General features: G+C 44.9%; 2 protein-coding genes across 3 annotated transcripts in view; one reads left to right on the top strand and one right to left on the bottom strand.

Moving 5' to 3' along the window:
• LOC116991102 (leukocyte elastase inhibitor-like) overlaps positions 1–27,068 on the bottom strand; it is a 196,616-nt gene that overhangs the window by 121,416 nt on the left and 48,132 nt on the right. The gene's annotated exons all lie outside the window — the stretch shown is intronic.
• On the top strand, positions 547–26,049 carry LOC116991137 (leukocyte elastase inhibitor-like). Of its 2 annotated transcripts, none has more exons than XM_033049505.1 (8): positions 547–613; positions 13,401–13,477; positions 14,285–14,463; positions 17,006–17,143; positions 19,756–19,873; positions 20,825–20,976; positions 24,107–24,262; positions 25,265–26,049. In XM_033049505.1, the coding sequence occupies exons 2-8, from the start codon at positions 13,420–13,422 to the stop codon at positions 25,670–25,672; spliced, it is 1,209 nt and encodes a 402-aa protein (XP_032905396.1). In that variant the 5' UTR covers positions 547–613; positions 13,401–13,419; the 3' UTR covers positions 25,673–26,049. The 2 variants fall into 2 exon arrangements, with proteins under 2 accessions (XP_032905396.1, XP_032905403.1); XM_033049512.1 differs by having other exon boundaries at positions 549–613; positions 20,825–20,967.

Raw genomic sequence — 27,068 nt, forward strand, 5'->3', positions numbered from 1 at the left:
CAAGAGATCTGGAAAGGCACCTTTTCAAACCTCGTCTCCTGCACGCTGTGCTCCTGGTGCACCACCTTTACATTGGCGAGACCAAACATAGTCAAGGCATGAGAGGCCTAGATAACATGCATGCTCAGTCTTTTCCCCAGGGCAGTGGATTCTAAAACTAGAGGGCATTGGCTTAAGATGAGAACAGAAGGATCCTAAGGGCAAGTTTTCCACACAGAGGGTAGTCCATATCTGGAATGAGCTCCCAGAAAATGCTATAGAAGCAGATTACTATTGTGTCTTTAAAGGATATTTGGATATTTGCGTTTAAAAGGCTATGTGCCAAACGTAGGCAAATGGGTCTAGCCCAGTATGCCAACTTGATCTGTATGGACAAGGTGGGCTGAATGGTCTATTTCCGCGCTGTGTATGTCCGTGCTCGCCCACAGTCTGGTTTGAACAAACAAGTGCTGAATTTCACTTTTTTTTTCCACGATACATGTCGTCAGTAATACTGTGTTTCGTTCAGCATTCCCCCATGTTATCATGTGGTACAACAGTGGTCAGGTGACTTTTTCCTATAAAGGGGAGTGGACAGTTGCAGGCTGCATCTGATGCTTTCTGCCGCTTGAGGGTGAGTATCCTTGTTTCGCTTGAAGCTCCGCCGTTGTTTCTTCACCGCTGTGCCCATTGCAACTGCAGCAGCGTCTGCTGAGCGAGGAGTCCCGGGACGTGGTTTCGACACTTTAGTAGGAATATTCCGTACTTTTACAGAGGGGTCGATGACTGTTGAGATACGAGCTGTTTGTTCCAGAGGTTTTAGCATCATGTTGGTCCGTTCAATCTCCAGACCATCTGAATCAAGTTTCTTTAATGTTTTATCTAATATTCTCGACACGTAACCGGACGGCCTGATGGAAACTATTAATATATGTCTGTGCATTTCGAACATTTGAGAAATGTATTCACAGCCCAAAGCAAATGAGCACGAGTTTATTGGCAGCAGTCCACAGAGCTCAGACACTTGGACTGACTTCTCTTTCTCTCTGCGAGCAAATAATTCCTGATCTTCGTTTTTCTTGTTGCTCTTGTTTTATCTGCACTTTCTCTGGAGCTGTAAAATAATCTGCTCTTTGATTATTTTCTATTTTGCTCTACCTGATGCAATCATGTATGTTGTGATCTGCCTGGGTAATTTCTTACACATTTCGTCCGCCCACAGCAAAATCTCCTCCAAGAATTCAATGCCGACACCAGTGCACAGGGAGAAACAAAGAACTACAGATACTAATAATCCAAAGTTAGACACGTATTGCCGAATCATCACTTATCCCCTTTTCTCCAGAGTTGCTGCCTGACCCACAGAGTTACTCGGAGAGTTTGTGTCTATCCCCAGTATACAGGTCCCTGCTGGGCGTGGTTCATTATGGGTCACTGACAGTTCTTGTTCGGCAGGTTCAGGGACACTTTCTGGAGATTAGAGCAGCGAAATATAGACTGGGATTCAACTGCACAACTTAATGGCTCACATCAGTGGACTCGGGAGGAGATTTTATTTGGATGAAGCGTTGAGTCCCTGTCTTCAGTCTGGATGAAAGAAATCCCACAGTTGTGCTTCAAAATATAAAAGCTGCAAAATTATTCCCAGATTCCGGGCAAATCTTTATCATGTGATCAGATTATTTTAGTCATAGTTTTACTTTAAGAGATACAGCGCAGAAACAGGCCCTTGAGGCCAGGGCCGGCCTTAGGGGGTGCGGGGCCCATTGGGAACAATTTTGGTGAACCCCAGATTCCCAGCCAAGGTGTGTCAGCCCAGTTATTTAGTATATATTATGACATTTTACACTAGGTGCTATGGATTCTACACTGTGTGAATCTCTCCTGCTCCCTCCCGTTTGCCTGTCAGTAGCTTCACTGACTTCCAACCTTTACCGTAGCTGCTAATTACCATTAAACTGCATTATGTGATTGGACACAATGCATTTGGAGACAGCTGCTGATTGGACGGGAGGAGACCTATTTGTTGATTGGACGGGAATTTTAAGGCAAGCTGGTTGGTGATTGGACACAACCCCCTTAGAGACAGCGATTGATTGGCCACCAAATAAATTGTCAAATAGGAAAACAAAAATCGCTGGTCGGTGCGGACTGAGTGGACTGTCTGGTTGTATCTCCAAACTAAACAGTATATGCAAGTACATTCATTTAAAATAATATCCAGTGATTATTTCACATGATTTCTCACTGTGCAAAGCTCAATATCTGACCAATTTCTGTTGACGTGAGCATTTTCTCTCCCAAAACAGTTCATATCTAGGAATAGGGTGATTTCACGAAAGGTCACTGGAGCGTAAATCCCCACTCACGTGACCGAAAATTTTAACTGGGGGACAAGCGTCACTTCCGGTACATGTTAGTGGATGGGAAAACACGCACTTTCACACCCGTTAAAAACATCGAAAATGCAAAATGAAAACGCTTCTGAAGCTCCATTTACCATTTAAATAATCGTAAACTCTCAATGCGTTTGGAAATAAATTTTACTGAAATGCAAGTTTACGATTATTTAAATGGTAAATGGAGCTTCAGAAGCGTTTTCATTTTGCATGTTAAAACCCACCTGAGAACCATGGGCGATTTTGCAATTTTACTGACGGGTTTCTAACTTTTAATACTTTTCATATAACAAATGAATAAAGATAAAAAAGTCAATAATGCCACTTTTGATGAAATGCAGCGAGCAAACGTGATAATTCCCGATATTTTGGATCTTTAAATCTCCAAGAAAAAAGTCCGCTAGCACTTCCGCCTTGTTTACACCTTCAGCTCGCTCTTGTATTTACCTTAGTTTCTATCTTTTTTTTGGACTGTAAATTTAGGTAGCTGTTCCTCACGGTCACCCCGACTGGCTCCGTAAATTGCAGCTCAAAACCTGGCCGTTTTCGATGTTTTTAACGGGTGTGAAAGTGCGTGTTTTCCCATCCACTAACATGTACCGGAAGTGACGCTTGTCCCCCAGTTAAAATTTTCGGTCACGTGAGTGGGGATTTACGCTCCAGTGACCTTTCGTGAAATCACCCTATACGATCAACGAACCAGACAGCAGTTGGACGCAGTCATGCGATTAGCAAGCAATTGATAAGCTTTGATGGGGCACCCTGAGCTTTTTTGCACTAGTTATTGGGTTAAGTTATTGAATTTAGTCGTTTCTCATTTGTTCTTAAATCGCAAGTTTGTGGCCTTTGTGGCTTGGTTCTTTTTCTTGGTTTCTTGGTCCTCCAAAATATTCCAAATGGAATTTAAACTGGAGGTGGTGAAGGGAGGGCTTAAGCCAGAAAGGGTTATTGGGAAGAAAGAGCTACTTTAAATTTAGTTGCATCTGGTTGGGTAACTATAGTAGGGTGGAGATTATTCCATGCTTTAATTGTGCGGGGGAAGACCGAATTGCTGTACACATCTGTCATTGTAGGTGGGATCACAAATTGGATCGAATGCCCTCGTCTGCTCCTAATTGGTTTGGGTTTGGTGTAGGTCTCGTGGCTAAGGGGATCAGGGGGTATGGAGAGAAGGCAGGTACGGGATACTGAGTTGGATGATCAGCCATGATCATATTGAATGGCGGTGCAGACTCGAAGGGCTGAATGGCCTACTCCTGCACCTATTTTCTGTTTCTCATACAATCTATGAGTATTGTGTTTACACGCCTTTATGCTGCTGCAAATAAGAATTTAATTGTTCTGTTGTGGGTACACATGACAATTATACATTCTTGACTCGACTCTTCACTCATTCATTTGTGCAATAGAAAATGGGTAACCATTGCACTCTGCACCAAGTTAAAAATAGTCCACAGTTAGTCAGGAAGTGACTATTCGCCTTCAAAGAGCAACCCTTTGTTAGGTGGCTTCACTAAATGGTGTGACTCAATATTCCTCCAGCAGTTTTTTTGTTGTTGTTAAAGATCTGCAGCATCTGCAATCGCTTGCGATTTAATACTATGTTCCGCTGCGATCTAACTAATGGATGGCCCATGCTGAAGCACACGCAGCATTGAAATGCTAATACGACAATTAGCAAGAATATTGAACAATACAGTAACACGTAGCTCAGAGGACACTGGGGTTTAATTTTACAAATGCCCCTTTTCATGAAGCAAGTCACTTTTGGCAATGATACCAGTTTTTAAAGAAGGCAGACTTTGCACTGACTACTTGAAAATAAATCTGTGGTTAACTGGCAATGTAAACGTGATGGTGCACCTGCCACTAAAGAAGCAGGCACCGTGGGAGGAAGGTGGGGGAGAGGGAAATGAATGTGGATGGACAGGGGGTGAAACAAAAAGAACAATTGTGGAAATGGGTTTTAGGAACTAGGGGTACGCTAAGGCCCGTGAGGTTGGGGGGGGGGGGGGGGGTAGACGTTATAAGCCCCCCGTGAGAAATTGTATTTCTCTGAAATTGAAGATAGATATAAAGCTGGAGTAACTCAGCAGGCCAGGCAGCGCAGCGACTCTGGAGAGAAGACCCTTCTTCAGACTGAACTGAACTCTCGTCGGTGAGAGTACTTGTGATTATCTGAAGAAGGGTCTCGACCAGAAACGCAACCCTCTCCCCAGAGCCCATGCCCGTCCCGCTGAGCCACCTTCAAATTCAGAGCCAAACAAAAAACACAGAGTGCTGGAGGAAATCAGCGGGCAAGGTGGCTGCCTCACCCACTGGGTTTCTCCAGCATTTTTGTCTACCGCAAAACGTCAATGATTCCGGGAATGCCGAGGCGACAGGGTGAGAGAGGGAGTGGGAGAGCTAGAGAGAGACGAGATGGGGAGCGAGGGAGAGAGAGAGGGGGAGGGAAAGAGCGAAACACACAGACACATCGTGGGTCGGTAGGTGAATGACTAACCTGCACACCAAGAAGAAGCCCCTCACTCATGATGGTGAGTTTAAAGAAATTCTCAATGTGTCATCAATGCATCGATCTACATTCCTCAGTAAATGTAACTGTGTTTTGAACACGTATTAATGACGCCGCGTGAATACTTGTTCAAAACACAATTACATTTACTAAGGAATGTGGATCGATGCATTGGTGACGTTGTATAACTACTTGTTAACTACTTGCTGTTAAGAAATGCTAACAGTACTAGTTAACAAATTGTTTGTGCCTGATCGCAGTGGTTGTTATCCATGTTCATTTAAAAAAAAAATTTAAAAATCCGGATGGCGAATTAGAAAAAAATCTTTATTTAACAAAGACGATTCGGATTTCTGTACGAAATACGGAACATTAGTGCGGGGCCCCCCTTGGGCGCAGGGCCCAATTGAGAGCAATCGGTCCAATCGGCTTAAGGCCAGCCCTGCTTGGGGCCACTGAGTCCGCGCCGATCAGCGATCCCCGCACATACACACACCAGGGAATATTTCACATTCATACCAAGTGTAGCAGTGGCTACACTTAAAAAGGATTGTGTTTTCTTTAAACCACTCTGATATATTCTGTAAAATATTATAAATGTAAGCTTCTTATAAATGATTTTATGAAATTCTTGACTTTATGTGTTAGAGTAAACGTGCCAAGTAGAATTTTAAATTCTAGTTTATACTAGACTAAGTTGGACCCATTGGGCCCCAGCTTCACACTGGAGGGTTGATCCCCAACGTAATATTCCACCTCTCCGCCAATTTCTGTACGCACACGCACACTCGCACTCATGCGCACACACACACACACAATCACACACGCTCATTCAGGAACAGCTTTTTCCTGACAGCCATCAGCTATTAAACATAGCAAATAAGCTCTGAACTACAAAAGACTTGTACTATTTGTTATTTATTGAACACTCACACTCACACACACAACCTCCACCTCGCGCGCACAACCTCCACCTCGCGCGCACAGCCTCCACCTCGCGCGCACAGCCTCCACCTCGCGCGCACAGCCTCCACCTCGCGCGCACAGCCTCCACCTCGCGCGCACAGCCTCCAACTCGCGCGCACAGCCTCCGCCTCGCGCGCACAGCCTCCGCCTCGCGCGCACAGCCTCCGCCTCGCGCGCACAGCCTCCGCCTCGCGCGCACAGCCTCCGCCTCGCGCGCGCACAGCCTCCGCCTCGCGCGCGCACAGCCTCCGCCTCGCGCGCGCACACTCACATACACCCTCCACCTCACAGAGACACAGACACACGCACCTTCCACACAGAGACTCAAATGCCATCACACACAGAGACTCGCACGCAGGCGCACTTGCTCTCACTCGCGCTCTCGCTCTCTCACAGTCACGAAATGAGCAGAACTTTTAAACTAACCACACTCGAATTTAATAAATAATACATTGCAGTTTCAAATACAGGCAGGGCACCAGGCCAAACAACGTTTCATTTTCACCCAAGGCTAACAAATCATTTATTCAAGTACATTGCACACTCACAGTTGAGTTGAGTTTATCCACAGCAGAATGAGAGTCGTGGCCTCTCCCTCGTGATTTTGCAGCAGAGGAGGACTCTGAGGAAGATGGCCAAAAATCACAGCCGAACGTGGTGCCATTTTTTTCTAAAATTAAACAACAACGCAAACAGAAAGTGGTCATGATGTGACTTTTAATTATATAGATGTAGAAAAATTGGCCAGCAGTGAGATTATTTATGTCCACCAGTCTGAAGAAGGGTCTCGACCTGAAACGTCACCCATTCCTTCTCTCCAGAGATTCTGTCTGTCCTGCAGAGTTACACCAACTTTTTGTGTCTATCTTTACAAAAGGAATCCGTGGAACTAGTTGAAGATGGACACCAAAAGCTGGACGAACTCAGGGGTTCAGACAGCATCTCTGGAGAAAAGGAATAGGTGATGTTTTCGGTCGAGATTCTTATTCAAACTGCAGAAGGATCTGAAGGGTCTTGACCCAAATGTCACCCATTCCTTTTCTCCAGAGATGCTCCCTGACCCACTGAGTTACTCCAACTTTTTGTGGCATCTTTGGTGTAAACCAGCATCTGCAGTTCCTTCCTACATTGGAGCTAGCTGCCAGGTACATGGACAGGAAAGGTTTAGAGGGATATGGGTCAAGCCTGGGCAGGTAAGACTAGTGTAGATGGGGCATCTTGGTTGGCATGGGCAAGTTGGGCCAAATACCCTGTTCCCATACAGTATGACCCTGAGAGGTTGACATCAAATCCTGAATGACTTCAGAGTTCAAGATTAACTGACAGGACTAACAGATACGCAGGAAAAAAAACAAGCAGATAAGAGAGCAGGGAGTGGGGAATTGCCTTTTTAATTGGGGAGGACAGTGGATGTTGTATGCATGGATTTTAAAAGTCTTTTGATAAAGTCCCTCGTGGTAGGCTGATTAAGATGCACAGGATTCACAGTGACTTGCTTGTATGAATTTATTTATGGGAGTGGTTGTGGTGGAAGGAAGATATTCTGGCTGGAGGTCTGTGACCAGTGAAGTTTTGCAGGATTTGTGCTGGGACCTCTGCTGTTTGTGATGTATATAAATGACTTGGTCATAAATGTAAATGGGTTTTGGTGAGCAAGTTTGCTGATGACACCAAAATTAGAGGAGTTGCAGACCGTGAGGTAGGCTGTCAGTAAATATAGTGGGATACAGTGCATTCAGAAAGTATTCAGATCCCTTCACTTTTTCCACATTTTGTTATGTTACAACCTTATTTTGAAATTGATTAAATTCACTTTTTTTTAAATCATTATTCTACACACAATACCCCAGAACGAAGAAGTGAAAACAGGTGCAAAGTAATTAAAAATAAATAACTGAAATATCACATTTACATAAGTATTCAGACCCTTTGCTGTGACACTCAAAATTGAACATAGGTTAATCCTGTTTCCATTGATTATCCTTGAGATGTTTCTACAACTTGATTGCAGTCCACCAGTGGTAAATTAAATTGATTGGACATGAATTTGGAAAGGCACACACCTGTCTATATAAGGTCCCACAGTTGAGTGTATGTCAGAGCATAAACCAAGCTATGAAGATGAAGGTACACAAAAATGCTGGAGAAACTCAGCGGGTGCAGTAGCATCTATGGAGCGAAGGAAATAGGCGACGTTTCGGGCCGAAACCCTTCTTCAGACTGATGGGGGGTGGGGGGGGAGAAGGAAGGAAAAAGGGAGGAGGAGGAGCCCGAGGGCGGGGGGATGGGAGGAGACAGCTCGAGGGTTAAGGAAGGGGAGGAGACAGCAAGGGCTAGCAAAATTGGGAGAATTCAACGTTCATGCCATCCGGTCGCAAGCAACCCAGGCGGATTATGAGGTACTGTTCCTCCAATTTCCGGTGTTGTTCACTCTGGCAATGGAGGAGACCCAGGACAGAGAGGTCGGATTGGGAATGGGAGGGGGAGTCGAAGTGCTGAGCCACCGGGAGTTCAGGTAGGTTATTGCGGACTGAGCGGAGGTGTTCGGCGAAATGATCGCCCAACCTCCGCTTAGTCTCCCCGATATAAATCAGCTGACATCTAAAGCAGCGGGTGCAGTTGATGAGGTTGGAGGAGATACAGGTGAACCTTTGTTGCACCTAGAACGACTGCTTGGGTCCTTGAATGGAGTCGAGGGGGGAGGTGAAGGGACAGGTGGTGCATTTCTTGCGGTTGCAACGGAAAGTGCCCGGGGAGGGGGTGGTACGGGAGGGAAGGGAAGAATTGATAAGGGAGTTACGGAGGGAGCGGTCTTTGCGGAAGGCAGACATAGGGGGAGATGGGAAGATGTGGCAAGTGGTGGGGTCACGTTGGAGGTGGCGGAAATGGCGGAGGATTATGTGTTGTATTTGCCGGCTGGTGGGGTGAAAGGTGAGGACTAGGGGGCCACTGCCCTTGTTGCGAGTGCGGGGATGGGGAGAGAGAGCAGTGTTGCGGGGTATGGATGAGACCCTGGTGCGAGCCTCATCTATGGTGGCGGAGGGGAATCCCCGTTCCCTGAAGAACGATGCCCTGGTGTGGAACGTCTCATCCTGGGAGCAGATACGGCGTAGGCGGAGGAATTGGGAGTAGGGGATGGAGTCTTTACAGGGGGCAGGGTGGGAAGACGTGTAGTCCAGATAGCCATGTGAGTCAGTTGGTTTGTAGTGTATGTCGGTCAGAAGTCTGTCCCCTGCGATGGAGATGGTGAGGTCAAGGAATGGTAGGGAAGTGTCGGAAATGGTCCAGGTGTTTTGGAGTGCCGGATGGAAGTTGGTGGTGAAGTGGATGAAGTCAGTCAGTTGTGTGTGGGTGCAGGAGGTGGCCCCAAAGCAGTCGTCAATGTAACGGAGGTAGAGGTCGGGGATGGGGCCCTGGTACGTATTGAACAAGGATTGTTCAACGTACCCAACAAAGAGGCAGGCGTAGCTGGGGCCCATGCGTGTGCCCATAGCTCATGTGTGCCCATGAAGATGAAGGAATTGTCCGTCGGCCTCCGAGACAGAATTGCGTCTCGACACAGATCTGGGGAAGGATATAAAACAATTTCTGCAGCATTGCAGGTCCTGAAGGGCACAGTGGCCTCCGTCATTCTTAAATGGAAGCACTTTGGAACCACCAGGACTCTTTATAGAGCTGACCATCTGGCCCAACTGAGCAATCGGGGGAGAAGGGCCTTGGTCAGTGTAGTGTATTTTGGATGCTTGGAACTGACTCAAAAGAACTCTCAGATACAGGAGTAAACTAACAAGCTTCTTTATTGCAGGACGCCACCTTGAGTCTCCCCTAGCGCATGCGTCCCCTCGCATAAGACATAACATGTGCTAATTATATTACATACATCACACTGCTCCCTCTTTAACTTGGTGGCAGGTAACACCATTTACATTATACATTACACTGCTCCCCCTTTAGCTTGGAGGCGAATAACACAATTTCTATTACATTAAATATAATTGTAAACTGTATCTAAACTTAGCACTTATAATGGTTCATTCCACTCGTCTTCCTTAAACCAAATACATTGTCCCTTGGTTTATGTGTTATCCTTCTGTGTAAATTGCACACTCTTTCTAATCACTCTAGCTCTACCTGTATCTCTGCCTCTTCCATTTTTAAATATCCTAATCTAATTTGCAGATTTCTTCCTGTTCTTGAAATTCTGTTAAAGATCTGACACATGACTGCATGTTTTCTTTTTTCAGTCGCTCTCTGTTGCTCAATTTTCTGGTGCTGCGTATTTATCTACTCTTGTTGTATAATGACATTCTGCAATGCATAAACATTTGTCCATTGCTCAGTGAAGGAAGCTCCATGCTGGACTATACTGAAGTGTCCTAATCGCAATCGGTCCTGCATACTTTTGTCTCGACCGACAAGCCTCACTTCTTTAGACTTTTCTGTTAACAGCGTTTTGCTCATCGTCACACATTTATTTAACCATTCTTTGCAACGTTTAAGCATTTTCTGTTGTTCATCTATTTGTCGTCTTAAATCACATTTCTGGTTATTCATCAAGAAGAAGGATCTATATTGTCCTTGCAATACAGCAGTGGCTTTGATTTGCGCTCAGTATATTTCTCTTACTACATAAGCACGGTAGTGATACTGCACTACAACTGCTGTATAAATCGGTTTGAGGAAGTCGTTTAAGCCTTTTGTATCTTTCAGCCTTTTCTGTTGTGCATCTATTTGTCTCCTTGGGTCTTTCCTATACCAACTCATACGGAGTACTGACTGCACTTTTACAGTAGCTCTGTACCAAACCCTTAATCGGTAACCACGGTATGCAGCTTGCAGAGTGACTACAGCCGCCTTTTTCATCAAGAAATGCTTTCTTGTAATGCACATTCTTATGAATGACGTAATACAGCGTGCTGCCTTGGTTTTCTCTACCAATACTCTGGCTTTGATCCCGCGGTATAAGGCCTGAATATAAACCACTGCTTCTCTCAAACTCTTATACTGTCTCACTTGGACATCTCTTATCTGGCATGCTCTGTATCGTTGCGGTACCAGCGTAGTTTCAGCGGAGGCCATGAAGTGATGAGGGCAGAGCAGTGGACATTGTCTGTATAGATTTTAGCAAAGATTTCCACAAAGTCTTGCATGGTAGTTAATCTGTATTGTTCGACAAGTTCAAGTGAGTTTATTGTCATGTGCCCCTGATAGGACAATGAAATTCTTGCTTTGCTTCAGCACACAGAACATAGTAGGCATTTACTACAAAACAGATCAGTGTGTCCATATACCATAATATAAATATATCCACACATGAATAAATAAACTGATGGTGCAAATAACAGATAGTGGGTTATTAATAATCAGAGTTTTGTCCGAGTCGGGTTTAATAGCCTGATGGCTGTGGAGTCAAAGTCAAATTTATTTGTCACATGCACCAACGAAGGCACAGTGAAATGAATTTGCCATGCAGCGATACACTTAACTAAAGAACACACGATACACAATAGAGTTCAACACAAACATTCACTGCACCGTTCCTCACTGAGGTGGAAGGCAATAAAGTTACAGCCAGTCCTCCTCCCCTGTTCATCCATGGTCGGGGCCATAAGCCCTCCGTAGTCACCACTATGGTTGACCGGATGTACAGGCCCTCTCGTCGAGATGATCAAAACTCCGACGTCGGGAGAGTCAAACACACTCTGCGGCTTGGAGCGCCCGAATCGGCCACTTTCCTACTGGAGACGGCGGCTTCAGGATGTTATAGGCCGCAGGCCATCGGTCGGAGCTCTTCTCCGGCGATCCCCGGTAAGGGATCCTGGACTCCGGTTGATAAGTCCACGCAATGCCCGTGGCTAGAAGCTCCGCAGACCACGTTCCCATGATGCCAAAGTCATCAGGCCAGCGATCGGTGCACTCCTTTCTGGTGATCCCCGACAAGGGTTCACTCCGCTCTGCGATGGAAAAGTCCACACTGCGCCCGCTGCTGAAGATCTGGGCCCGTATTTTTCGGATTTGCTTTGTAAAATACGGATTTTTTTTAAATCGGCCCGACTTCCTGTTTCATCTTGCTGCTTAAAAAATGCAAGGATATAAAAAATTATACAGTAACTAAAAATTATAGCAGATTAAATCTATTAGTATTTTAAATTTCAAGATCTGGATGATTATTTTTGTCTGCTTTGATCTGCCTGTTCCGCTACAGGTTTAAAGCGCTGGCAGTTTAACACGTGGGAATTTAAAGGAGCAGCGCTGTGGGTTCTTAAAATAGCACTACCAGCTGGAGCGCTATTGCCTTTACACATAGCGCTATGGGCTTTACACATAGCGCTATGGGCTTTACACATAGCGCTGTGGATCACAGACTGTTTGGGGAGGGAGAAGGAGAGAGGGAGTGAGAGGCAGGGAGGTAATAAGAGAGGAAGGGAGAAAGAAATGGAAGAGAGGGAGGGAAAGGTTGAGGGGAAGGGAACGAGAGGGTGTTAGAGGGAGAGGGAGGCTTCCAAATTGGCTTACAAGATACATTTATGTGTCACATGTGCCATTTGGCACGATGAAATGTGATCAACATACAGCCATACAATAAAATAAAGAACACAACACACGATGGAGTTCAACATAAAACATCCCCACACAGCAGAATCTAAAGTTTCCCACTGTGAGGGAAGGCACCAAAGTCGGTCATCTTCCTCTAATGTTCCTGATGTTCACCCGTGGTCAGGGCGTCCGCGAGCCCTCCGCTGTCGCCGCTCCGGGCGGCCCGATGTACAAGCCCGCTCGCCGGGGTGATGGAAGTCCGACGCCGGGACTGGAGGACCTCTGCAGCGGCTTGGACATCAGAGTTGGGCACCTCGTACCGGAGTCTGCGGCTCCCAAAGTCCGCAGGCCGCGCTGGGCGGAGATGCAACGCTGGCGGCCCTCGGCATAGGACCCCAGGACTCCGCGATGTTGTTCAGCGCTGGCCGCGCTGGAAGCTCTCCCTCATCTGGATCTTCTACGGAAGGGAAAGGGAGGAAAAGAAAGGAAAGGGAGGGAGAGGGAGGCTTCCAAAATGGCTTCTACATCGTCATCTGGTGCTAAAAGCAGGAAGCAGCCGTTCAAACAGAAGTATACAAAGAGATGACAATGAATGCACTGTCAAGTAAGGTGCGTAGAAGACATGTCAATTGGTAGCAAAATTATGCATTCTTGTACTCTTACATGGGTATGACCACACATAAAAACCAAAATTTTTTCAGCAAAAGGGCACTAAAAAAATACTGAATTCCTCAGTAAAATACTGATTTTCAGGTACTAGAATACTGAAATGCTCTGACAAAACTTGGCAGCTCTGCTGCCAGGTGAACTGATGGAAATGAATATAACTACAACTTTTAGAAGACATTTAGACAGATATAAACATTTGGTAGGAAGAGTTTGCTAGTTTTGGGGCCAAATGCAGGAAATGGGATAAGACGGGCCCGAGGGCCTGTTTCCATGCTGTATAATTGTATTCTACTGTGATTCTACTTCTCCAATACTATTTTGCTGTTCTTTCCCAGGGTCAACCAACCATCCATCATGGCAGCTAAGCAGATAGGTCAGTGTCAACAATCTGTAACGGACCAATTGGCTGACGGTAAGTGCCAGGAAGTAATACCTATCCAACGTTTATTTATTTTTAAACATTTTTTTATGAACACTGGTTGTAGGTACACTCATTGGACCATATTAGTGGACTTGCTGCTAGTGAGAACCAGGTCCTTGTAGACTGGACTGGGAGAAAGCTTCTGTCCCCACTGATTACACTGTGCCACTGTAACACACAAGTTAAGCAGGCAGGACACTTACTCAGTAGATATGAGCCTTGCTGGAAGAATGTTTCACATTCTTGCCTCTGCCGCCCACAGCTGCTCCCCAAACGCACCTACTTTCACCATTACCATCACCACCATGAGCTCCCCAGTTACCCAGTGTCAAGATGGTCAGTGACTTTTCCTCAGAGCTGCTTTGTCTGGACAAACCACATGGAAGGGTGAGCTGTGCAGTGGAGTCATCAAGCTTGATGTTGCACAAAGATTAATGGGAGCTTGAGCTCAACATGAGGCACTGTGTATATCTACTTGTCCAGGAGGCCACTGGGAGAAGTGTTGACCAGGCCCTCTGACACTGGTGCTTCAGGGAAATATCTGTCAGAGACAATCATTGTCCTGCAGTCATTCAGTGCAGAGCCAGTATTGGATCTTAGTAAGGAACGCATTGGATCTTAGTATTGTTCCTGATTGCAGAGGAATTGATACTACCACCTGCTTGCCACTGTCAAAGATTCAAACACAGTTTCTGATAAACTACGTATGGAACGTCAAAAAGTGTTTTCCTGAAGGGGTCTTGGTTGAACAGGTGAGCAAACTCCATGCATAATGAGATTTTTCCTCTTCTGTTCTAGATCTAATCCGTTTGGATCCTTTGGTTACTGGAAATATACAGTTTGCTCTTGATCTGTTCAAGCACTTGGATGAACAGAACAGAGTTGGCAACATCTTTGTGTCTCCCTTTAGTATATCAGTTGCACTGGCCTTGGTGTATCTGGGTGCGAAAGAGAAGACAGCCACTCAGATGGCTCAGGTAGGTGTGGCCTTATGTTAGCTTCAGAAGGCGTGTCCTGTTTTAGAACAAACTGGAGTATGTTTGGTCATATAAAGCTTTAGGGTGGGGAAAATCGACGGGGTTTGGTTTGGTGGATTGGAGCTGGAACAGTTTGTTATTTGCATGTTTGCATTACTCACAATAATCAGTCATGCTACTTTAACCACAGGTGGCTATTGACATGAATAAGCCTTCTATTGACACTGCAATGATATCCTAGTAAGCAATGTAATATGCAGTCTTTATAGTCTGCACCTCTGTAGCCCCGAGCTCCATTTCCACCATTGACACTGTTGTCTTTATGATGTGGTATTGTCTTTATGGGGTTATATTTTCTATAAGGCAAGGTTTCTTAGGAATGTCTCTATTGCTTTAAAGTAGAACTGAGTGCATACAGATTTAATGAAATAAAATAGAGAAAACGCAGGAAACATTCAGCATGTCTGGCTGCATCTATGGAAATGTTTCAGATTGAAGATCCTTTTTCAGACTTGGAAATTGAGAAATGGTTTGAAATAGCAGAGATTCTGGCAGGAATGTGTCAGCACAAAGGAATTCTCTCTGACAGGGATGGGCCAAAGTTATCAATGGGATAAACTGTAGATGGTGACCTCATCTGCAGCTTATCCCCATGGCAATTGTGGCTTATCAGAAACACATTATCCACAATTCTTATTATCCTCATTATTCACAAGACCAGATAAAAGCATGGAGAAAATAGAAGCGGGAGGAGGCCAATAGGCCCTTCAGGCCTATCCCGCCATTCAATGTAATTATGGCTATTCTACACTGCCCCAAACTCCTCTTTTGGCCAGTTCCAATAACCCTCAAATTACACCACAGTTGTAAATGACATTGGTGAAGCCACAGTTCAGTTTTAGTTTCCGTATTTCTCGACAATGAAGATGCTATTTTTAACCCTAAAATAAGGCCCGAAAATGTATCTGCGTCTTGGAGTCCGAAGGTTAGATTGTTAGCTAAGAAAGATAGACTTGGCTGTCCCTCAGTACAGTGACTTTAAAAGGACATCACTGCGGGGCGGGAGAGTTCCTTCCACAGCGTGTGGGGAGTCTGGCCCGAATCAGCACAGTTAGGCTGCCGGGGTAAAGTTGCAGGAAGGGCAGGAACATTCAGGAAGGAGGCCGGGATCATGCCAGCAACGCACTCAGTAGCTCGGGTGGCTGCGAGCGGCCGTCAGGACCGGACAGTGGAACTGCAGATAGACTCTGGGCGCGCAGGTGACCTGGAGACTGCAGCTAGACCCAGGGCTCGCAGCCGACCTGGGCATTACAGCCAGTCCTGGGGCAGGCGACCTGCGAACTGCAGCTAGTCCCAAGGCTCGCAGGCGACATAGAAACATAGAAACATAGAAATTAGGTGCAGGAGTAGGCCCTTCGAGCCTGCACCGCCATTCAATATGATCATGGCTGATCATCCAACTCAGTATCCCGTACCTGCCTTCTCTCCATACCCTCTGATCCCCTTAGCCACAAGGGCCACATCTAACTCCCTCTTAAATATAGCCAATGAACTGGCCTCGACTACCCTCTGTGGCAGAGAGTTCCAGAGATTCACCACTCTCTGTGTGAAAAAAGTTCTTCTCATCTCGGTTTTAAAGGATTTCCCCCTTGTCCTTAAGCTGTGACCCCTTGTCCTGGACTTCCCCAACATCGGGAGCAATCTTCCTGCATCTAGCCTGTCCAACCCCTTAAGAATTTTGTAAGTTTCTATAAGATCCCCTCTCAATCTCCTAAATTCCAGAGAGTATAAACCAAGTCTATCCAGTCTTTCTTCATAAGACAGTCCTGACATCCCAGGAATCAGTCTGGTGAACCTTCTCTGCACTCCCTCTATGGCAATAATGTCCTTCCTCAGATTTGGAGACCAAAACTGTACGCAATACTCCAGGTGTGGTCTCACCAAGACCCTGTACAACTTCAGTAGAACCTCCCTGCTCCTATACTCAAATCCTTTTGCTATGAAAGCTAACATACCATTCGCTTTCTTCACTGCCTGCTGCACCTGCATGCCCACTTTCAATGACTGGTGTACCATGACGCCATTTAGATAATAGTCTGCTTATCTGGGCACTACAGCTGGTTCCATGGACAGGAGGGATCTGGGAACTGTAGCCTGTCTCGAGGCACGCAGGTGACCTGGAAACTACAGAACACTAATTGGAAAAACATGTGCCCCTATGCAAAAAAGGTTGCCAACCCCTGGACTAAACCAAAGCCTTGATCCTGTCCTGCCAGCCTTTTTTCAAAACTTAGCAACTCAAAATATGGCACCTTGGTTGGCAGGGACGAGTTGGGCCACAGGCCTGGTTTAACGTGGAATAACTATATGGCTCTAAAGTCTGGTGGACCATATGCTCATAAAACTAATGAAAAAGTAATGATAGAGCATTTGCAGTTTTTAACGATAAAATTGACTATGTTCAATTCTGAAAAGCACAGTATAGAACTGGAATACTAAATACACTTCACTTCTTTTGATGAATGTTAACTTTTTCTCTTAGATGCTTGGTTTTGATGAAGTCAAAGACGTCCACTCGGAATTTCAGAAACTGCAAACTGAATTAATCAACCCGAATGCAAAGTATTCCTTGAAGTTAGCCAATCGCCTCTACGGGGAGAAGACCTACACGTTCCTTCCAGTTAGGTTTGGTTTGGAGGCTAAACTGCTTAATCTGTGTTTGTTAATCTGATCAAAAACAATGGTGTTAACACAAGCTCGATCCTCTTGAGATTTGGAAGGAATGTTCCTGCTTGGTTCAATGTCGAGGTGTCTTGAGAATGGTGTTTGATACTAATTGGAATATCTACCCCAAAACAGTCTCTAATTGTTGAATAGCCCATTGCATCTAAGAATATCATCCTTGTAATAAGATTTTATCAGTTTTATCCTTATTTTCAACATAAATGAAGGTAATTCAGCCCATTAGATTCATCCCAGCGCCCAGCGTAGTGATCTTGTCAATCCCATTTCCTTCTCATTTTCCATTACTTCTGCAATTTATTATTTTTTGATAATTTTTTGCACAATTCTTTTTTACACTCAACTACATCAACGAATAACTTACAGTAGCCAAATAACCTACCAACTGTGTGGCAGGGGAAAGGGGTGTGTGGTGGGGGAGGGGGAGGGTGGAGGGGAAGAGGGGAGAGGAAGGTCGGTGAGTGGGGGGGAGCTGGTAGGAGCAGTTAGCAGTGGGGGGGGGGGGGTGGGTCGTAGTGGAGGGAGGGCGAACGGGGTTGTTTGGGGGGGGGGGGCTCGCACTCTGCTCACACCGCACCTTCAGTTTTCGGCCCCACGCAGCAGATCCCGATCCCACTCCGGCTTCACTCAGTGGCTTCCGGTTCAACTCACCAGCTTCCGGCTGCCAGCCCCCAAGCCGCTGACTGTCCCACGAGCCGCTGAACACACTACACCCTTTCAGCTTTTTATTCTCGTCGCTGCATTATTGACAGCGGGTGACGGCAGGGGTGATTTTTAAACCTTCATAACTTTTGTACTATTTCACCGATCGGAACAAAACTTATTTGACTTGCAGTAGAGGAGAATGGTGAGTAAAGGGGCTGACCCACTGCGGTGACCTAATTGGCGAGTTTAGGAGAGTTTGGAAAAAATGTTATGTTGAAGACCTCCTTTGACTATGTAGATGACCTCCTTCGACTATGTTGAAGACCAGCTTCGACTAGCTTTGACTAGCTTCGGGAAAATTGGACACCGAAGAGTGGAGAGTGAAGTCGATCTCTTACAACCTCCCTTCGACTATGTTGAAGACTATCTACGACTACTTTTGATTACCTTCGACTACCCTCGATTACCTACGAATAACATGCCGACCTTCTATGACCTACTTCGACTAAACCTACGAGTAAAAAAAGTATCAATTTTTTCCAATGTGACCTTTTTTTACTCGCGTGCAATTTTAAAAAGGCCAGCGACCTAGCTGAGGTCTCGAGTACGTGGGGACTTCTCTCGAGCATGAAGAAGAGTTACAAAGACCTCCTTGGACCTCAAGTCGACCATGCTGCGAGTATGAGTCGAGGGAAAACTCGCCAGAACTCGCGGATTAGGTCGCCGCAGTGGGACAGGCCCTTAAGGTGGTGAAAAATCATAGCGATATCTGGTAGCGTTTTTGCGAAAATTTATTTACAACGTAGGCCCGAAGTGGTCAAAATGAGAGTTTTAGTAATAGTGTTTTAGTAAATAGTAATTTAGTAAAAGTTCAAAGACTGCCTGATTTGTAAAGGTTTGATCTTGGATCATATTTAACTGATATTTGGATAGATCCACAAATCATGAATGGACCTATTTTGAAAATAAGCCACAATGTTTTAAATTGAAATTTGAAGGAAGTTACCAAAACATCTGAATGAGTTATTAAATGCCATTGTTGATATCCATAGATATCAAATACAATAACCACCTTTGCGTACCTTGGAATTTTTGTGGAAACATTCTAATCCTCTAACACTAATAGTGTATCCCTACTGGAGAGGGAGATAGATCCAGTGTCTCAGAATTCAGCACGGATTTCATGTTGGAAGCAGAGTAAAGTTTGGAACAAAGATGGCGAGGTTATTTGGTGGTCTTCCTGAGATGGGATCTGCTCAGCTAAATGGGATGGACTCCTTGTGTGTTCTAGAGAAAATTAGTTTGATGTGATGCTGACCATCATTGTTTTTTCTCCGAGGGGAAAGATCATCTTCAAAGGGAACATCCAATAAAACTGCAATTCAAGTGACAATTTTTAACTTGCTTGCAATTGATTTTCTGTGAGAAGGAGGAATGGGTACTAGAATTCATTAATGGTGCCTGGCAATATCATACTAAACCTAAATAAGGTCTATTTATTTCAGAATTATCCCCAGACGACCCACCCAGAATATTTTTTTGTAACATTCCAATTTAGAAATCTTGAAATTAACAGAGAGAACATTTTAATAGATTTTCTATCAGCAAATGAGCTGAATGCAATGCAACTGTTAAGTACATTTAAAGAATCAAGGATAGTGAGGAAATCAAAACATTTAAGCCAAAATGTTTAATTCTTAAACTGGAGGTTATTTAAACACAATTATTTTGCAGTAAATCCATCTCCTCTCACTGCTGGACATTAGGTCAAATGAGTGTGGTTATCAAATTATCGTCTTGTCTTGGAGTAACATCATGAATAACGTAGCTATATTTTAAACCACTCTGATTATTTTAATCTCTTCCCACTGATTAAAAATAAATCTGTTCTCTGTAATCCTTCAGGATTTTCTTGCAGCTTCTCTGAAACATTATCAAGCAGGGCTGGGAGCTGTTGACTTTCTTAAAGCAGCAGAGGCGGCTCGACAAGAGATCAACAGTTGGACTGAAGAACAGACTGCAGGTGAGTAGTGCTGAACAATTCTTTCCAGGGTTTACACAGAAAACTTTCAGCTCTACGTATTCAACCTTCTGAATGAGGGACATTTCCCAAAAGTGATAGGGACGCCAATCAGAGCATTAAGTGTGATACTGATTAGTCATTCGTCCATTCTGAAGTATCCTTGACTTGTAGAGTCATAGAGCTCTAGAGCATAGAAACAAACTATTCAGGCCACTGTGACCATGATGTTTACGTTGGCATACTGGGCTGGTCCTATTTGCCCGCATTTGGTCGATAGCCCCCTAAATCCTTCCAACCCATGTAACTGACCAGATGTCTTTTAAAAGTTGTAATTGTATTCATTTCTGTAGATTCCTTGGCAAATCATTCCAGATATGGACCATCCTCGGAGTGAAAACAATGTCCCTGAGATCTCTCGTGCATCTCTCCTACCTTAAGCCTATGCTCTCTAGTTTTTAAATCCTCTACCCAGGTGAAAAATACTGTGAGTATTTGCTTTATCTGGTACCGAAAGGTCACTGCTCGGCCTTCTTTATATGCTGAGCCTATCCAAACATTTCCCTATAATTTAAGTCTGCAAGCGCTCCAAGAAATAAAGTCCTAGCCTGCTCAACCATTCCCGACAGCTCAGGCCCAGTCCTGGCAACGGTAAATCTTCTCTGCACTCTTTCCATCTTGACAACATCTTTCCTATAACATGATGCCCAGAACTGAGTGCAATACTCTCAACGTGGCTTCACTGATGTCTTGCACAACTGTGCTGTGACCTCACAACTTCTACACTCAGTTTGATGTGTCTTGTTTAGTGTCAAGTATTGTATTGACAATATAAAGATTTCTTGTGTATCTGTTAAACCTCTGACTCGTGATTTTGTTGTGGTTGTTGCCATTCATTGGCTATTTCATTTTTTATTGAATCCATCGTCTATGTGAGCATGCCTTTGTTTTCAGGAAAAATCCAAAATGTATTGGAGAAAGGTACTGTTGGCTCTGACACAAGGCTTGTCCTTGTGAATGCCATTTATTTTAAGGCGAAATGGAAAGACACATTTAAGAAAAAAGATTCGTTCACTGGACAATTCAAGCTAAACCAGGTAAAGAATGTGACGTTAAAAATATCAAAAATTATGAATAATAACAATATAAATTGCTTGATTCACTATTTCATCAAGACAGACTTGAAAGTGCAACAGAATGGCGTTCTCCTGACGAATACATTGTTTAAATTCCTGCCTTTTGGAATTATTCCTACTCTGTGTGGAAAAATGTTCCCCCTCAGGTTCCTATTAAATCTTTCCTCTCTCATCTTAAACCCATGTCCTCTGGTTCTTGATTCCCTTACTCTGGGGAAAAAGATTGTGCATTTATCCGATCTCTTCCCCTCATCCTTCTGCACTTCAAAGGAATAAAGTCTTACCTTGCTCATTTTTGTAATAGAGTGACCAAAACTGAACACAATACTCCAAATATGGCCTCACCAACTTGTACAAATGTTCAACAAGTTAAGAAGTAAATTATGAAACATTTGATCTCTCTGATATTTGCTCTCAATTCAAGTGAATGGGGTTGTTGCACTAGATGTACCTTGGCACAGGATTTTTGGACTGGTGCAGGAGTAGGCCATTCGGCCCTTCCAGACAGCACCGCCATTCAATATGATCGTGGTTGATCATAGAAAATCAGTACCCCGTTCCTGCTTGTTCCTCATATCCCTTGATTCCTTTAGCCTGAAGAGGTAAATCTCTTGAAAATATCCAGTGGATTGGCCTCCACTCCCTTCTGTGGCAGAGAATTCCATAGATTCACAACTCTCTGGGTGAAGACGTTTTTCCTCATCTCAGTCCTAAATGGCCTACCCTGCCGCAGGCCCCCCCCCCCCCCCCCCCCCCCGCAAACGCGCGTTGGGGTAACCGACCCAACGGGTCTGCACTTGGTTTAGTTATATATTAAAAACTGTGTGTGTGTGTGTGTGTGTTTCTGGCTGTGTGTTTGGGTGCCAGCCTTTGATTCGTTGCTACGCGAACACCACACGCAGAAACTCCGAGATGTTTTCCATTTCGGTAGTTTTCACTTTTATATTCTCAAATCCACTCATTAAATTTCGTCGTGTTTATGCACACATTTTTAATAAAATCCTTCTTTCGCCCCCCCCCCCCCCACAAAAATTTCAAAATGTAAAAAAAAACCAGATCTCACCCATAGAATGTTGGTGAACGTTCTATCGTGTGATGTCAAATGCCATCCCCCTCTCCTCCTCCCCTTTCTCCCCCTCTCCATCTCCCTCTTTCCTCACCCCTCTCCCTCCTCCCCTCTCTCCCCCCTCCTCCACCCCTCTTCAACCCCATCTCCCCACCCCTTCCCCTCTCTCTTGCACTGCTACCCCTCTCCCCCTCCCCACTTTTCCCCTCTCCCCTCCCCACCTCTCTCTCTGCCCCCTCCCTTCCCCTTACCCCTCTCTCTCCTTCCCCTCATCCCCTCTCTCCACCTCTGTCCCAACCCTCTCCCCCCTCTTCCTGCCCTCCTTGCTCTCCTCCCACTCTTTTCCCCCTCCCCATCCCCCTCTCTCTCCCCCTACCCCGCTCTCCTCTCCTTCCCCAATCTCCACTTTCCTCCTCCTCCCCCTCTCCCCTCCCTCCCCTCTTCTCGCCCTCCCCTCTCCCCACCCCGTCTCCCTCTCCCCCGCCTGTGTGTTTGGGGGGTGGTTAGTGTGAGTGTGATGTCGCAGCCCCTTCCCCCCCCCCCCCCCCCTGCAAACGTGCGTTGGGGAAACAGACCCAACGGGTCTGCACTTGGTCTAGTACACATTTAAAACTGTGGGTGTGTGTCATTTTGCCTTTGAAACGTATTTTCTCGAAAACCAGACGCAAATACATTGAGATCTTTACATATTTTGGTAGCGATTTAACTTATGATTTCTGAAATCGACGACTCTAAATTTGATCAATCATTTCCCCAGATTTTTAATAAAGTTGTTCACAAAATGGACAGTTTTTAAAAAATGAAACCGCTGCGGCAGCTGCGGACGCCACAATGCCCTTGCTCTCCATTAAAGCAGATGCTCTCAACGCGCAGGTGCACTTTCCAACACCCTTCCCCCCCCCCCCCCCCCCCCCCCCCCCCCCCCACTCAGTCATTTTTTCGCCTCCCGCTGTGCTGCAGACCAAAGATCCAGAGGAGTAATGGCCGCCAGGGCCACCTTCTCATTGCGTGCCCCTCGCGACAATAACGGCTTCTGCCGCCCAGCTCTCCTCCACTCCCCCACCCCCCTCCTCTCATCCCTCCCCCCCTCTCATCCCCCACCCCCCCCCCCCCCTGTCAAATGCTGAAAATTTTGACATTTGGCTAAAGCCTGTAAAACAATGCTTCTAAACATTCCTGACATTCTGAAACATTCAAAATTTATCTTAAAAAAACCCCCGAATATCAATATTTTACATTGAAATAAAAATAAACAGTTTGACAAATTAAGAACTGTAAATTACGTAACGTTTGATCTCTCTGATCTTTTCTCTCAATTCAAGTGAAAGGAATTGTTACACTAAATTTACCTTGGCCCAAGATTGTTGGGCAGGTTTCCCAGATTCCTGCTCTCACTGTATTTAACATGGAGTCGGCATGTCAAACATAGATAATAGGTGCAGGAGTAGACCATTCGGCCCTTCGAGTCTGCACCGCCATTCAATATGATCATGGCTGATCATCCAACTCAGTATCCTGTAACTTCCTTCTCTCAATACCCCCTGATCCCTTTAGCCACAAGGGCCACATCTAACTCCCTCTTAAATATAGCCAATGGACTGGCCTCTTTCTGTAAGGAATCTGTTACATCCAGGTTCAGGAACAGCTGCTTCCCCACAGCCATCAGGCTATTAAACTCGCCAACAAACAGACTCTGAACTGTCACAGCCTATTGCACTTTATCTGCTTATTTATGTGTATACTGAACTGTTCTGTATTTTTGCTTACAATAATCTTGTGCTGCAGCAAGCAAGAATTTCATTGTCCTATCTGGGACACATGACAATAAACTCTCTTGACTCTTGACTTGACTCTTGAAACATAGATCATCAACAATTCTGCATCTCCTGTCAGGAGGACCCGTTCATATGTGCACACATGCAGAAGGCCCACGGGTTCCTGATATGTGTGTGGGGAGAATGCGTTCTGTATTACTTGTTTACCTGGCTACTGGTGCTCCACAAATTTCCTAATAGTGTGTAACTTTATTTGTAGAGTATAACCAAAGATTTGGAAATGATGCAGCAAACTGGAAGTTTTCTTTACTTTCACAATCGTGAATTTGCGTTCAAGATCATTGAACTCCCATATGTTCAGGATGAACTCAGTATGATCATCTTACTGCCAGATGACAACAATGGACTTGAAATTGTAAGTCGGATGTTATAACGTGAACCATTGTTTCAGGGTAGTTGTTAAAAATTTAAAAATGAATTCTACATTCTTCCAAAAATAAATTCACCCAATAAGCAAGTTTGGTATTCTGAAAAAAGCAAGGAATCATGGGATTTGTCAAAGGTCGAATGCTCTAAATAAAGATCAAGCAAAGTGATGCAGATTCAGTGAGTATAACTTGGGCTGATTTTTTTGTTGTTGTCTTTTTCAATGGGAGACCGAGGGGGGGGGGCGAAGGGGGACCGAGGGTAGAGGAGACCGGGGGCAGCTGCACGCTTCATCCGCAGCCAGGATCGAACCAGTGTTCCCGGCACCACAAGCGTTGCCGAACCGCCACTGGCCCATCCCCAGTTCCCACCCCCACTCTAGTGTCCCATCCCTGCCCGGGGGGGGGGGGGGGGGGGCGGTGATGATGTCCGGTCTGACGGGACACCAGCCCCCAGGCCCGCCGCCAGCGCGTAGAAGCGCCAACCCCTGCTCACCTCTGCCTCTCCCGCCGGACCAACCGACAGCCCCGTCCGACGACACCAGCGGTTCCAGGCCCACAGCCAGTGACAACTCCAACACCATGTGAGTCTTGGTCAACCTATTTTCCTTCTTAAATCAGGTTGCCATATCATTGCTAACTTAGGTGCAAGTTCTGGTGACATTCTGAGTACCTGTCATGCAAATGTCATCATGTGTACCTCTGTCCTGGCTGATATATAGACAAGCAAATTATCCATATACGTCAGGGAACTAATTGGACGTAAACTGCAGCATTCAGTTTATTAATGTCCGTTCATTTTTAGATATTTTTGCTTTTTCTGTTGCTTTGTGGTGGTATTTTGAGTTAAATATATCTTAAAGTATCAGGCCATTGATAACAGACACATAGAATATCCTGATTCTGTATCATTTGATATTGCCTTGATTTACATTTTCTGAAGAAAGGTTGGTGGCTAGATTATTTAATGTTTTGCCTTTTCTTATGTTTAGCTTCAGAGGAGTTTCACTCTTAATCGTCTGAGAAATTGGACCAACCCAAAGAACATGTCCTGGACATCTGTTCGAGTCACTCTCCCCAAATTCAAGCTGGAAGAGAAATATGATCTTTCATCAATCCTCCCCAACTTGGGGATGGTGGATGCTTTTGATAGTATGAAAGCCAACTTCTCTGGAATGAGTGAGGGAAAAGATCTGTCAGTGTCAAAAGTCATTCATCAGTCCTTTGTTGAAGTTAATGAGGAAGGCACTGAAGCAGCTGCTGCAACAGCAGTCACCATGTGTCTGACATCTACAATGTTTCCCCCTGAAGAATTTAAGGCTGATCATCCATTCCTGTTTTTCATCCGCCATGCAAAGACACAGAGCATTTTATTTTATGGAAGGCTAACCTCTCCTTAAATGCAATGCCTTGTCAGTTAATTACTTTCATAGCAATTTTGTCAATGTCTACAATTATAAGTTTGAGAGTATGGTCATTGGAAACGTTTAATCTAAATCATTGCCAAGGAATTTACTTGGAAATTAAAATGTTCATAAATGGTGGTTGAGAGGTGGGGTAGAATTTAGTCACATTTACGTATTGAGTTTTATCATATTAACAACTATTATAATTTTATCATTGAGCTCTTAACTGGTGAGGGAATGTAAATTATATTACATAGTCATTTTGTACAATGAGGGGCCTATTGTAAAGAGAGGAGCTTGTCTCATGCTAAAAATGTGTAATCCATTAGTCTAGGCATGAAAGTTACAAATTTGTTATCACCAACGTGCGATAGAAGTGGACAATGGGCTGAAGAACTTTGAACACCATCCCACCTTATTTATCAGCAAAGATCCTATAGCTTATTTATCAGCAAGATAGGCTACTCCTGCGAAATGCAATGGGCTGACGTGTAGTACGCTACGGAGGGGATCCTGGGCATTTTTCCCCGCCCATTTTAGTAACCGGAGCCTACCTGACCCGACCCGACTCGACTCGCAATGTAATCAACGTTGCGGGGGAACAGTTTGTATGTGTGATATAGGGTTAGATTCATAATTCTGTCAGTTCATACTTCTGTTAATTCTTGTCAAGAATAAAATTTGACTCTGGTAATTGTCTTTTTTAATGTTTTTTAAATCATTTCTTTTTAAATGGCTCATAAGCAGTGTTTGAGTTGATTTTGTAGTAACCGGAACCTACCCGACCCGACTCCCAGGGTAATCAACATTGTGGGGGAACAGTTTTTGTGCATGATATAGGGTTAGATTCTGTTAGTTCATACTTCTGTTCATTCTTGTTAAAGAATAAAATGTTTATAAACACACATACATGAATGTGATATAAATGTATATAATCATATAACACACACAATTATATTTCTTCTGGTTTTTATATCCAATGATGAACTTTATTTCAGACTAGACAAGGGACATTAAATAATAAACATTGTAAACCTCCCTGCAACTTCACACACACACACTAGGCGCCCCCACCCACCCCCCCCCCCCCCCACTACAATGTCAACCCCCTCGGCCCTACCCAACCCTCCTGCGCACTACTCCCTTCCTATCTCCCTGCTGCCCCGGGCCGCGCACCCCCTCTCCCCACCCAAGTCAATGACTTGCGAAGATACGGGGGCGGAAGCAAAGATCCGATCTTTGGCCGGAAGCAAGATGGCGGAGGCTGGTTGCTAAAATGGGTCCTATAATCACCCATGAATCTGCCCATGACCGTACTACGTGTTTTGCGTAGGAGTAGACCATCTTGCTCTGCTATAAGATCTTTATCAGTACTCTTGCCAAAACATCT

The sequence above is a fragment of the Amblyraja radiata genome, chromosome 2 (assembly GCF_010909765.2).
Source record: "Amblyraja radiata isolate CabotCenter1 chromosome 2, sAmbRad1.1.pri, whole genome shotgun sequence".
NCBI lineage: Eukaryota > Metazoa > Chordata > Chondrichthyes > Rajiformes > Rajidae > Amblyraja > Amblyraja radiata.